General features: G+C 41.6%; 1 protein-coding gene across 1 annotated transcript; it reads left to right on the plus strand.

Moving 5' to 3' along the window:
- Positions 1–5,035: 5,035 nt before the first annotated feature.
- LOC101775231 lies at positions 5,036–10,425 on the plus strand. The gene is made up of 6 exons (XM_004979211.2): positions 5,036–5,238; positions 5,358–5,403; positions 6,846–6,969; positions 8,625–8,704; positions 9,104–9,207; positions 10,094–10,425. The coding sequence occupies exons 1-6, from the start codon at positions 5,074–5,076 to the stop codon at positions 10,130–10,132; spliced, it is 558 nt and encodes a 185-aa protein (XP_004979268.1). The 5' UTR covers positions 5,036–5,073; the 3' UTR covers positions 10,133–10,425.
- Positions 10,426–13,225: the final 2,800 nt, after the last annotated feature.

The following is a 13,225-nucleotide window of genomic DNA, read 5'->3' on the forward strand; positions in this document are numbered from 1 at the left end:
GGAGCAGGAATTTAGGTGTTTTCCTCGTCGAAAGAGGTCACGACCCCCTGGTTGCAATAGGCTACTCTGATGCTAGTTTTCAAACCGTCAGTGACGTTTGAAAGTCACAAAGAGGATTTGTGTTCAGGGCCCCCCCCCCCCCCCCCCCCCCCCCCCCCCGCGAACAGGGACCGGGATCCCACTCGAATCAACCCGTTAGTAGCTCCAAGAGCACCACGGTTCGTCTGACGAGGATAGCGTGGCATGGCTCGCCCCCTCCGTCCTAGCGAATGGACGCTTGAGGGTGAACGAACAAAAGTCGACCCAACCTCCGATCGGTCCCCTGCGACGCGCGGGGGCTCGGGGGCTGGCCTCGCAACCTAAGGCCATGCGGATGGTCCTAACTTAAGGTTCTCGAACGAAAGGAAATGACCAGGCGTCCCTAACGCCGAGCAACGCACAGGATGAGTTGTCCAAACGGACCCTTCGGACAACACCATCCGAACAGCTCCTCTGCTCCGGGTCAAACGAAGAGGATCCCGTACTGGCAACCACTGCAGCCTCTGGAGGAGCGTTCCCGCTCCACCACAGGCTCGGGGGCTACTGTTGGGGGGAAATATCAACGATCTCCCCCAGCCCACGAACTCAACAGAACTTAAAGGCCTAGGCCCATCTAGGGTGGCAAAATTGCCGTCAGCCCAATATGAAAGGGAGAGGTCACGCTCCGCCTCGCCCGACCCGGAGTCCCGGGGTCGGACGCTCCCGACTCCTCGAAGACTAAACTCCGCCTCGCCCGACCCTGGAGGACCGGGGTTGGGAACGCCTGACCCCCACTACAAAAACTCTGCCTCGCCCGACCCTTGGCGCGGGGGTGGACTCGCTCGGGACCACAAGACGAATATTCGCCTCGGACGCGGACTAGAGGATCAGGATGACGATCCCGCGGGTCCCCCTGTCGACCTCGCCATAAATGCGTCGCGGCTCTGTCAAGCCAAAAGGGAGTGGCATCCCCAACGTAACCGGTCCCGAATACCAGTGCGCGACCGTGCGGCGCGAGCTGCAGTGGCTGCGGCTCCTTCTGATTCGCCACAGAGCACTCATGAGCAGCGCCGAACGGCACAGGGGGGCGCATCGCTTGCTCTCGCGCCCCGTGCTCCCAACGGCAGTCTCAGGGATACGACATCCGGGTCTTACGGTAATCGGCAGGGCAACAGTTTCGGACCTCCTCCCCGGCGGGCGCGGATGCCGAGACCGGGGATCATCATCACGCTCGACGGCGACGATGACCAGGGAGATCATCGACAAGACCGAGAAGGAATCGCCCTCCCTCGCTGGATGTGCTGATAGGGACCGCAGGCCGGAGCAAGAGCGGTGACCTTGGGACCCTCCCCTTGTATTATTTTTTCTACTTAGCTTATCCTTTCTACCTCTCCTCCCGACGCTTATCTTAACTGTAACCCCGAGCTCCTTCTTGCACTATAAAAGGAGGGCTGGGGGTCCTGAGATAGGGGACTCTTTTTCTCAAGCCAACAGTACACTCTCATACGCCCTTAGAGCACAAGCACACTCAAGAGACCTCGGATCAGTTCCCTCTCTCGCCCATCTGTAACCCCTACTATAGGACCCCGCGTGGGTAACACGAGCAGCCTCGATACTGGACGTAGGGCCTCCTTTGCCCGAACCAGTCTAACCCCGTGTCTCCCACGCCACCATCCGAAGCCTTACGCACATAAAAGAAATTTACTAGTCTAGAGTCTTGATCCGCAAATCTTGACAACGACACAAAGATAAAAAGGGAAATGGTAGATTGATTTGTATTTGATCGATTGGATTCCTCTCAATCGGCCGTGGCCATTTATATTTATAGGAATAGGAGATCTTGCCCTATTAGAAATTGAAACACTTACAAATCTCATGTTAAAATACAACTCCCAACTTAAACTACACAGACCAAACCGGTCTGACCGCCTCTCAAACCGGTCTCACCGGTTTGGCTCAGGTGCATAACTTTTCGAAACCATAACTCCCTCACCCGATCTTCAAATCGAACGTTCTACATATGCATTTTGATCGTCTCGACGAGATCTATACAATAGTGAAGTCTACTTTACAATTTGAGCACTTTGATCGAATCGATCTGACCGATTTTTTTCACCGGTTTGCCCAGATTCAATTTTGATATTCGACACAAACCATCCGTACTTCCTCACTAGCGACAACGTTGGTGAATTGCTCAATGATATCACTAATTGATGACAAGTTTAAGGCCTAGGTTTATTAATTTATTGTCATGTACTCCCTCCATTTCAAATTATAGGTCATTTTGGCTTTTCTAGGTTTATAGATATTATTATGCATCTAGACTTATACTTTATCTAGATGTATAATCATCTAATAATATCTATGAATCTAGAAAAATCAAAACGACCTATAATTTAAATGGAGGGAGCTATAATTTGAATGGAGGGAGTAGATGGTAAAAATGAAATATAAGCTTGGGAACCGTCATAAAGTTGGAAAAATAAAATCAAAAGAAAAGGTCTCAGAAAAAGAGATGGTTTGCTGCCATTTGGCCCATCGTCCCCATCCAGCCCACTTACCCATACTTGCGCTGATCCAGTTGTATTTTCTCGGGTAATGTCTGTCTGCTTGCTGTCTGCCAACAGGATTCATACTCGTTTTTCCGTATAAATTATGCTTTCACACCTTTCAATATTTAGCATTATAGAAAATAGATAGAAAAAAATCTAAATTATTTCTTCAAGTATGGACAAATTCTAAAGGTAAAATAGGCACTTTGATTCGTGAACTTTGCATGGATAGTCAACTTCGTCCCTCAACTTTCAGATCGGTCAATTTAATCCCTCACTTTCATTTTTTTATCAAACTCGTCCTTATGTTAATATGGTGCTCTTATGCTGTTAATATGGTGCTCTATTTTAGCATAAGACTAATGCAAAAAGTACATTTTGCCCTTTGCTCATCTAGGTCAAACATTTATGTACTCATACTCCCATAATACATACACATAACAATATACCTTTTAAACTAACACAAAATATGGTTTCTAAAAAGTATATTTACTCGTACTCTTTAGAGTCATTCATGTGCTCAATTTGATAGGCAAAATATGTGTACTCAAACAAGTATTTAATCATATTATTTTGGTATATATACAACTCATGTGTGTAGGCATGTTCTAAAATCAACATGTACTCACATACTCATGGTACGTTATACATGCTCCATGTATATATTCATACTCCCTCGGCAAACATATGTATCTTCATATTTATTTTGGATCATACGTTATTGTAATTTTAAAGGTGAAAACTGAAGAGAGAAAAGAGCCAAGGGTAAAATGAACCTTTTGTATTAGTTTCATACCAATATGGAGCCACGTATCAGCATAAGGACAAGTTTGATCTAAAAATGAAAGTTGAGGGACTAAATTGACCAATCTGAAAGTTGAGGGATAAAGTTGACCCTCTCTATTCACCTGTTTTGCCAATTCTAGGTAACCTTTTAAACTATTTTTTGTTTAATGTCCCACAACTATCTTATAGACAATTTTACCTTTAATAAAATTTATCTTTTTCATTTCTACAAGAGGAGTTTTAAGTTCAAGTTTTGTAGGCATCACTTATGTAACAATTCAGACTTTCTCGCTAAACCATGGAGCACATAATAGCTCTACTGTATTGCATATCCATGAATTTAAGCCATAGGTTGGCATATAAATGGTAAAACACAGTATATATTTTGTAAAAAAATTAAAATAATTTTGAAAATAAGAAAATCTAAAAATTGGAATGGAGGTTTCAAGTTTTCAACGTGTTTTCACCGTACGGGGCCCACCCAGGTTCTCCGCGGCGGCATGGCGCAACGAGAATTAGGGGAAAAAGGTGGTTTACTTCAAAGATTTCCAAAAAGTTGTTCCCCAAAACTATATATTGGGGGCTCTTTCAAAAAGTTTTTCCCCCAAAAAACATTGAACCTACAGCAGATCGCTAATAACTAGTCCCAATATTTCAAAACGGCCACATCATCGTAATTGGCCCAGCCCAGCGCCTCCCTGCTCTCTCACCGTCTCATTCTTACTTCTTCTTCCTCCAACTGAAGAAGAATCGAAACAGAGTGATCTCCTCCTTGCCGCTGGCCAAAATCCTCCAGTTGTGCGGCGCCTCAACCCAATAGCCACCGCCCTAGCTGGTCATGAACTCATGGTCCAATCCACTGTCCACCTCCAAGCTTTTCCCCTTTCGGCAGTCTATACCCGTAGCCATAGCGCAAGAGGCACAAGAGATACGAGAGCGGAGCGTCGTCTCGGCTCTCGGCTACCTTATTCAATGCCGCAGGACGTGTCAAATCAAACGCAATAGCAGCGGTAGGGATTTGACTGTGGGGGCGGTGGCAGACCGACCACGCGCGGCGGGCGGCTAGATGTTTCTGACATGTAAGGCTCCAGGAGTGCATGTGCTGCTTGCTGTTCGCCGGCAAGTTGGTGGATGGCGACGAGGCCACAAGGCGGCGCCCGTGGCCTGCGCCGGTGGACAGCGACGAGGCCGCGCGGCGGCGCCCGTGGCCTGCGCCGTCGAGATGGTCCACGCCATGTCTCGCGGCGGCACCGGGAAGCTGTGGGCCAACCTTCAGCCGGGGAAATGGGTAAGGACGAACCTTTAGGCAGTGGCGCAATGGGAGGTGAAGTGTACATCCAAGATCGTGTCGTCACTCGTCGGGGTCTAGGGTGAGGCAACGAGCGACTGACCAGATGAGCTCGCCCCGCTGCTCGCCTAGCCACCGCTCGCCTGCCGCCGCTGCCACCCCCCCTCCCCCCGCCACCGCCGCAGAGCTCCCTACCAAGCGCGTGCCAAATCTCGCGGGAAGACTCTCTCGCGCGTGGGAAGGAGGCAATTGGGGGAGGAAGTACGTCGTGTAAATATGCATGGCAACGGACTCTGTTTTGGCGTCGCGAATAGGGAACTTTTGGGGAAGCGTTGGAGTTTGTTTTTTTTTTCCTCCCTGAACAAGTAGGATACATATTCTTTTGGAGGAAATGAGAAACAGGAAAAAAAAACACAAGACCCATCCCTCATGGCAGCCGAAGAAGAGGGTTCCGGCGGCGGCGGCGGCTGCAGCGGCGGGGACAGGAAGGGCTCGCCGGCGCCAACGAAGTCCGGAGGGGGCGGCGCGGCGAAGTTCCTAGCAGGGATGCCGTCGCGCGGCAACTTCTCCTCCGGCTCCGTCTCCTCCAGCCTGGTACGGAATCCCCACGCTGAAATCACCAAACTGTTCCTCTCTTCTGGCGTTCTGAGGCGTCTGGATTCGCGCGGCGAGGCGGGGTTCTGAGACCGTTTCTTGGGCTGTGATCTGCGCAGGGAGGGTTCAGGGTTTACGTCTGCGAGCACAGCACGGATCCCCCAGGTCAGTGGATCCCCCTTACCGTTCTTTCTTCCCTTTGCTTGGTAGCATGATTTTTTTCATTCGGTAGTTCTGCTGGCATTTGTTTGATGAAATTGATGAAATTGAAATGTTGTGCTCAAGGGTATGTGGTAATGTCGCGTGTATTGTGATGCCCAGGAAAAGAAATGTTGTTTGAGTTGTGCTCAAAATGTTCTGTGCTTGCTTCAGTACTCTAGAAATTGATAAGATTTACCATTACCATTCCAATTTTTCCTTTCATTGCTGGGTGAATGCTTTTGTAGTTCTTTTGTCATGGAAGATGCGCATAGGATTCTACCGTTCTAGGAGTACCAGTGTAATTAGAATGATTTGCTCGAGGGTTTTGCTGGATTGTTGGTTGTATTATAAATGGTATGTCACATGTAATGTGCTCAGAGGATTAGAAATGGTAATGTCTAAGATGCTCAAAATATGAAGGACTTGATATCCCAGTGCTTGCACAGATTGGGCATTTGATGGAAGTTCTGCTTGTTTAAAATGTTTGCAGTGCTAATCTGCTTTTAGGTTTATGCATAACAAAGATGCAACTTATTATCACGTGTATGGATGAAGCAGTCTTAGTTGAATGCATAACAACTGATGCTTTGTTCATTCAGTTAGGATTTTTGCCCGCTTACTGTGGTGTGAACTTCTACTGATGTCTTCATGATTCAAGTTCTGCAGTGACAGTGTAGTCCCTTGCATGATGTAATGGATTTTTTTATGCTTGGCCTTTTGTGCTTTTGCCTTTTATTTGGTTCATGTTTTCAGTTAGGGTGTGTTGTGATGGTGGCAAGATTGCTATGAACTTTGCATTTGTGCAGGGCTGTTCTTGAGATTACTTTCTCTATTTTAATATTAATCGATTAGTGGAGGAGATAGTTTTCATGCATTCATGTATCTCATCGTGTCCCAGTGAAAAATATTGTTGTTGGAATATCGCACTGATAAGGTGGAAGCAGATCTGACAAGTTGTAGTGGAGAAATCACCTTTACGACTGTTCATTTGATATGTTCTGTGGGTTTAGAGTTTTCCGGTATTATTTATGTTTTCTTCCTAATGAACTTTACTCAGGAAAAAAAATAAACTTCAGATCTTGTGTCCCCAAGTATTATACATAATTACATATATCTATGGCGCGTCGCATTTTTAACAGTGATACATGACAAACAAGTACAATTTTTTTTGTGATATCTATCACTCTATCAGACATATGTCTTTAGCTTGTTTAACCTGTCTGTATATCCTCACTATATAGGGGGGTTTCTGCATATTACTGCACGTTTCCATACCTATATATTTTGGCCTCTTGCTGTAATAATTTATAAAATTGCTATTAGTAACATTTATATTACGTACAATGAACATGTGGTCTATATCCCAATTTAATTTTTATTTGACTTGTTACTCTTTGTTATTTTAGAAGGGCAAGTTATACAAACGGATTCAACAAATATTTTGATCAGACATCTCCAGTTGAACAAACAGAAGAGTGATGCCAAAGATTCAGGTTCGAGGACTCCAGGGGAAAACACCAGAGGGAAAAGGTAAATAACAAAAAATATGCAAATATTTTGTTACAAACTGTCTTTGCCTGTGTTGTATTAGGCCCCTAGTTTCAGCTTTTATGTGGATAATAAATGTCTCTGCGCATATGAAATTGGTAAAGGCTCGTTGCATTTCAGTAATTCTTTTGGTCCTAAGGATATTGTGTACTGAATTACTCATCATAGGCAATAATATTGGTACTCCTAAATTACTCAATTGCCTATATTTAATATTGTTAATATCCTTATTCAACACTAGTCTATGGACATGTTTGGTGGCCCTGAATTTTATGTCATCTTTATTTTTCTTTATGATTCTGTTGGAACAAGTGATTAAATATGGGTTCAAATTACATTATGAAGTTTTCAAGCATTCAAAGGAACTTAAAATTTTGACATTTAGTTTTTTTCTTTGTTTCATTGGATAAAAGTATAAAATTTCTTGCCCACTTTAGCTCTTTTAGGTGTCTAAAGATGATAAATGTGAGAGCTGTATATTTTCCTAGTACTTTCATCTCCTCCTACTTCAGATCCCTTTAGATGATTTAATATGACTATAAGCACCAGCTGTTTTATTTCATATATGCGGGTAAAATATACAATGTACTATTCAAAGTGAGCAAGTTGTCAAAATTATTATACTCGAGGAAGCATTGTGAATTTTCAGTATTCTTTTTTACTTAAGCCTTCAATGCAGCATGTCATGTGTTTTAGTCGCTATCAATTGAAGGGCAACAATAATTATTAATACTCAAAATAAATCGCTTGAACTTGCAGTTACACACTTCAAATAAATGATGAGCAGCAATTATTATCGACTGCATAGATTTGACATGGCTAGCATGAACCTGCGGAGCCTTTTTTTTTTATTGAAGAGGCAAAGCATGTTGGAATTTTACACAGTATATCCATACATATGTTAGCTGGCACTAAACCAATTGTTATAGAGTATTTCATTATGTTCTTAGTCCATTACCAGAATTCCCATATGGTTTATGAACTATCACTTTTTTTTCGAAACATGGTTTATGAACTATCGTGTCTCATTGCTAACAAGTGCATTAATATTAAAAGAGTCGTGCCTTTAATTCAGCCAGGATGGGTCAATATAAGAAGTCTGGGTTTAGTAGAAATTTAAAATTCATGTCAAAAGGCTCTTAACCCGAGACAACCCAACCATATCGAGATAACTGCAGACTCATAAGATTCTTGATTGGTGCTTATTGAGATGGTGGTGATATACGAACATAGATGGTCCAAACATTCAGTTAGAAGGGTAATCTTGAACGTAACACTGTCGATGGAAATGGCTTACAGAAGCGTGTGGATTCTTCTTTACAAATCAGCTGGTGCTATTTGTAGATTCTCATGCTATAAATGCCAATTTCGCTTCAGCAATTTATTAAAAGAAGCTAACCCTCAGAAACTGATGGATGCTGATTGCTCTTAATAGATTGCACTGATTGCTGATAATAGGCTGCAGCTTGATCATGCCGTCATATTATATTAGCTTCTTGAGATATACGATACCTAGTCATCTTGGCCTTTATGGAGCTTCCTTCTTCATGGCTGCTTACCTGCTGATTATTGGTTGGACAGTGTGACTTTGCACATGTTCACTTTAGAAGTAAGTTGTCTCTTTTAATTTTTACCAGATCTGCTGCGAGAAGTTTGGAGATGTTGAATCCAGCAAAAAGGGCTAACTTGGGTACTTCTTCTGGATCATCAGTCTATGGTAAAGTTCTGTCACCTCAACCCCTAGTTGCATTAATCAGGTGCGAATGCAGAGTGTTTCTCTTCTTCTTTAGCATTTTTGAAAGTAGAGAGCCAATACAAAGAAATTGCAACTGCCCCAGTTTTCAGTGAAAACCATTTTTTTTTTGCCAGTTTCCAGCCAACTTCTTTTGGAAGTTTTTACTGCAAGTCATAAGAAAGCACATAACACAGTTATCACAAATTTAACTTTTAGCAGTCCTTTTTTATGTTTGTGACTTTGTGTTTGATAATTTATGTGTATGCTCTAAAATTTACTAATGCATCATAGAATTTTAAAAAATGAAATACTGCAATCTTGTTTTTTTTAAACCCAATATCAGTATTTTTCTTGAACCTTATGGATACTTTAATCTTGCAGAAGAAACGATTTCTGGATTTTCACAGCACACACTGCAATCATTTACAGTTGAGAGGTTACGTGCACTTCTACGACAAACTGGTCTCTCGACCAAAGGAAAAAAGGCAAGAGAAACCATGTTGAATCTTCATGTTCTAAAAGACTTTGCAGAAATTTTATTTAGAGCTTTAAGGACTAGCGCAGCATTCGCTTTTGTGCTCCATCTGTAGACTGTATTCAGAAGAATTTCATTGCATATCACAAATATACTGCAGACTCCGTTATTATGGATAACTCCAAATTTGTTCCATGAACTTGTTATTTTTGCATATGCTTAGTGCTGCTTCTTAAACTTGCAAAGTGGTATCTCAAATCAAACACCGAACCTAGGCATAGCATGCTAGGAAATTATGTGTACACAGAGTTTTTGCTTCTTTTGGCTAAAGCTGTCATTGTGAAATTCAATGAATAGGAAGAGTAAGCCTGTCTGTTATTCTTAATATTACTACTATCCAGCAGATATTTATGAGCAAAATACGGAGTTTCCAGATAAATTAATCCACTAAAGGTGGTAGTGTAAAAAAAGAAAAAACTAGAGCAAGTGGGTTTATATTATATTAAGAAATAAGAAAATAGGCAACCAAATTTACCTCGACGAGGACTTGAACCTGGGTTTGTCTAACCGTACATCCACACCCTCAACCAACTGAGCTAGGTTCAGCTTCCTAGTGGTGATAGTGTTGTTTTGACATTTTCGTGTACATAATTAGTTCAAGCAGGTTGTGCTCTTTGCTTTATAATATTTGCACTTTTTTTGTGCTGGGAAACTTTGCATCAGGAAAGAAGATATTATGTAAAAAAATGGTTTCAGTGCTCTTTTGTATTGTTTTAAGAAACCTTGGGGCATGAGTAGAGAAGTTCATTTATTTGTCCATGCCCAAGTCATTTTAGGCCCATTATATCACTCCAGGACCAAATCAGAAGTGTGATCGCGTTATTTGCTTTTTGCAGGATGAATTGATTGCTCGCTTACGAGAATCACAGGGTTGACATGAAGTTCAGATGTAATCTTGTTTGGTCGATCAAAGGGTTACAAGCAAAATGAGCATCAGGCTGTACTTGTCGGTGGCTGTTTTGTTTAGACTTAATTTGATGTAGTGGCATACTTCAAATGGGACTTCTCAAATATTATTTATAGTCAGAATTTGTTAAATAGCGTCCATCATGAATTCCCTGTTTTCGCATGCGCAGTAGATTCAGAAATGCAGGTCTCTGGATTTAATTCTAAGTCGCATATGGGTCTGCTCATTTGCTGAGTTGACTCACATGTTTGTATTCTGTCTGCTGAATTCTTCTGCTTATCTGTTTTCTTTCCCTTTGATGTTACGCTGCAAATTGATAGCAGCAGCCACGTCAGCAGTGTCACAATCAGATATCTGCTTGACTATATCTTGGGAAGCTATATGGCAGTTCGAAAATGGTGCAAAGTAGGTCAGCTGTCATGCTCCAATCTCTTGCTCATCTTTTCTGCCAGTTTGCCAGACGTGATGGTGGAACAATCCACCAGAAAAGCAAAACTGATGATCAAAATATGAACACCTATCAACTGGAACAGTTGTATGCTCCCACAGAAGAAATGCCACTTGCCGCACGCTCAGTCTGGGACAAGTGCAATTGGTATTTGACATTTTCAATTAGCAACCAATGAAAACACTAAACATTCAGATGTATTGCTTTTCCAAAGAGAATAGATTCGTTTTCTATTATATATGAGCATCTATATAGCTGTTGCCGTTGCCATTTCGGAATCCTGAATCTATTCAAATGTCGGCAAGAAAGCTTCAAGCAATTGGCATCTCAGATAGCTATACTCCAGCTATTGCACCTAAAAATATCAGGAAAACGTGCTAGTTACACGACTATTAGTTTTTCGAAGCATCTTCGAACCCAACAAGTCGAGGAAATGACTTGAAATAGCTTGGGCTATGTTCACATTATCAACCTATATTATGAGTTGGATGAAGATTTTATGGAATCTTTTGCTCTCGTTGCTTGATAGATAGACCTTCAAGAATATATTATTATCGGAAGATGATTTTGTGCCTAAGAAATAGATCTTGTATACCCTCTCCGTTCCAAAATAAATATTCTTTCAGCAAACTTATACCCCTAATTAATACTAGTTGTGATTGGAAGCCATTGGGTTTCCAGATCATGAAGAAATGCGTATGCATTAGAACTAGAAAAATAGCATCAACTGATGATTTGATTGGCTGCATGCACTTCACCATATATTTTTTTATTAGTGTGTGTTGCTTTAATTAGATAAGTCTTATTAGTGTATTGTTTGTGGAATAAAATTTGAATGCTAAAAGAAAACTTATTTTTAGGATGGAGGGAATATCTCTGTTGTGTTTTTCTTTATTTAAGAAAATAACCAGTCTTTCACAAGTTTTAATGCATCTTAGTTTGTTTTAATTTAATAGTAATATCCCTAGTTTGTTTTATAAATTCATATCAGTGCAGATCAAACCGTATGTATCATATCAGCCCATTTTCTCTGCAATATTAAGACATTTCTGTCATTCACAAGAAAATACTGACTCTTTAATCTTGTGCTTTGTTCGGAATATTTTTGGAATAAAGCAATCATCAAAAGGTATAGAAAGAATCTTCTCTAGACATCCATTTGCCCTCCAAAAAGTAGCATTGTTGGTGCATCATCTCTGTTAATTCAGCAACAGTTTGCTTAAACTTTCACTCATGTTTTATATCATAATAAATTAAAGAGACGGTGATGTTGTGCTGATCTGTTGACTGGAACAAACGTTTCAAATTTTAAATAGGCATTGTTGGCCGGTCCATCTATCCTTATTTTTCCCTTTATTTTGTATATGCCCAATGAGAGACATTCAACAAGTCTAGCCAAAACCCACACCATGTGCAATCTCCAGGTTTTGACAGAATCCAACACCAGCACTGGTTTGATGCCAATTTTACCAATTCATTCTGCGAAAATGCTACACGCACAAATAAAACTTCACATAATCGTTACGAGCTGTCACTGACAAACCGGCCTGGATGAACCTCATAGATGCCTAGGCACAATCCAGATCTCTCATAACCACTTAAATTAATTCGTGGTACAAATCATGAGTGCATGTGTCCTTGCAACATGAACATGTGCTTATGGGTAATTGTTGTTCAGGGGTAATTGTTTTGGATGTCTGTCTGTCCTCCAACAGTTGCAGATTTGATAACTGAACAAGTGCTGAGGTGGCCCCTCCTTGGCTTGTTTGTATTGGGACAGTTCTTCCTCCCGTTGGATCAGGCGTCAGGTCTTGCAGCATGTCACGCTTCACTCCATCGTTTCGGACCGGGTCTCTGAAGGCCTGAACCCGGTAACCCCTCAACTGTTTATGCCATGACAGGTAAATGTAAAAAGGTGTTAGCAACTGATCCGTAGTGTTATCGTCAGATCATTTTTTTCCGTCGGAAGTAAAATAGTCGATATATGTGTTGGAGTAATTGGTACTGTGGATGGTTACTTACCGTCATGAGTCACTTGTAACGATAGTTTATTTGATTAATTACTTGTTACGTGCAAGTGTCGTTGATGATTTGGAACGCATATTTACTGAATCATTTTTGTCTTGTATAAATGCATGCATGTCAAATTTTACTTAGGGGGTGTTTAGCTCCTTTAGGCTAAATTTTAGCCCCTGTCACATCGGATGTTTGGACGTAATTAGGAGTATTAAATATAGGTTAATTACAAAACTAATTGCACAACCCCTAGGCTAAATCACAAGATGAATCTATTAAGCCTAATTAGTCCATGATTTGACAATGTGGTGCTACAGTAACCATTCGCTAATGATGGATTAATTAGGCTTAATAGATTCGTCTCACAATTTAGCCTAGGGGTTCTACAATTAGTTTTGTAATTAACTCATATTTAATCCTCTTAATTAACATCCGAACATCCGATGTGATTTGGCTAAAATTTAGCCTCTAGTATCCAAACACCCCCCTTACTTACATGTTGATTCTTATTATCCCACACTTGGACTCAATGCTCCTACTTATATGTGCTACTTGCCTTAATACCGAGTAGCTTCTCATTGTCTAGAAAACCCAAGT

Source organism: Setaria italica, chromosome VIII (genome assembly GCF_000263155.2).
Source record: "Setaria italica strain Yugu1 chromosome VIII, Setaria_italica_v2.0, whole genome shotgun sequence".
Lineage (NCBI taxonomy): Eukaryota > Viridiplantae > Streptophyta > Magnoliopsida > Poales > Poaceae > Setaria > Setaria italica.

What these genes read in the sequence shown, in the direction of transcription:
- LOC101775231 (XM_004979211.2), top strand. Translation starts at nt 5,074, where the DNA reads ATGGCAGCCGAAGAAGAGGGTTCCGGCGGCGGCGGCGGCTGCAGCGGC. An exon ending in GCTCCGTCTCCTCCAGCCTG is followed by an intron (nt 5,239 to 5,357) that starts GTACGGAATCCC and finishes TGATCTGCGCAG; the next exon opens with GGAGGGTTCAGGGTTTACGT. An exon ending in GCACAGCACGGATCCCCCAG is followed by an intron (nt 5,404 to 6,845) that starts GTCAGTGGATCC and finishes TTGTTATTTTAG; the next exon opens with AAGGGCAAGTTATACAAACG.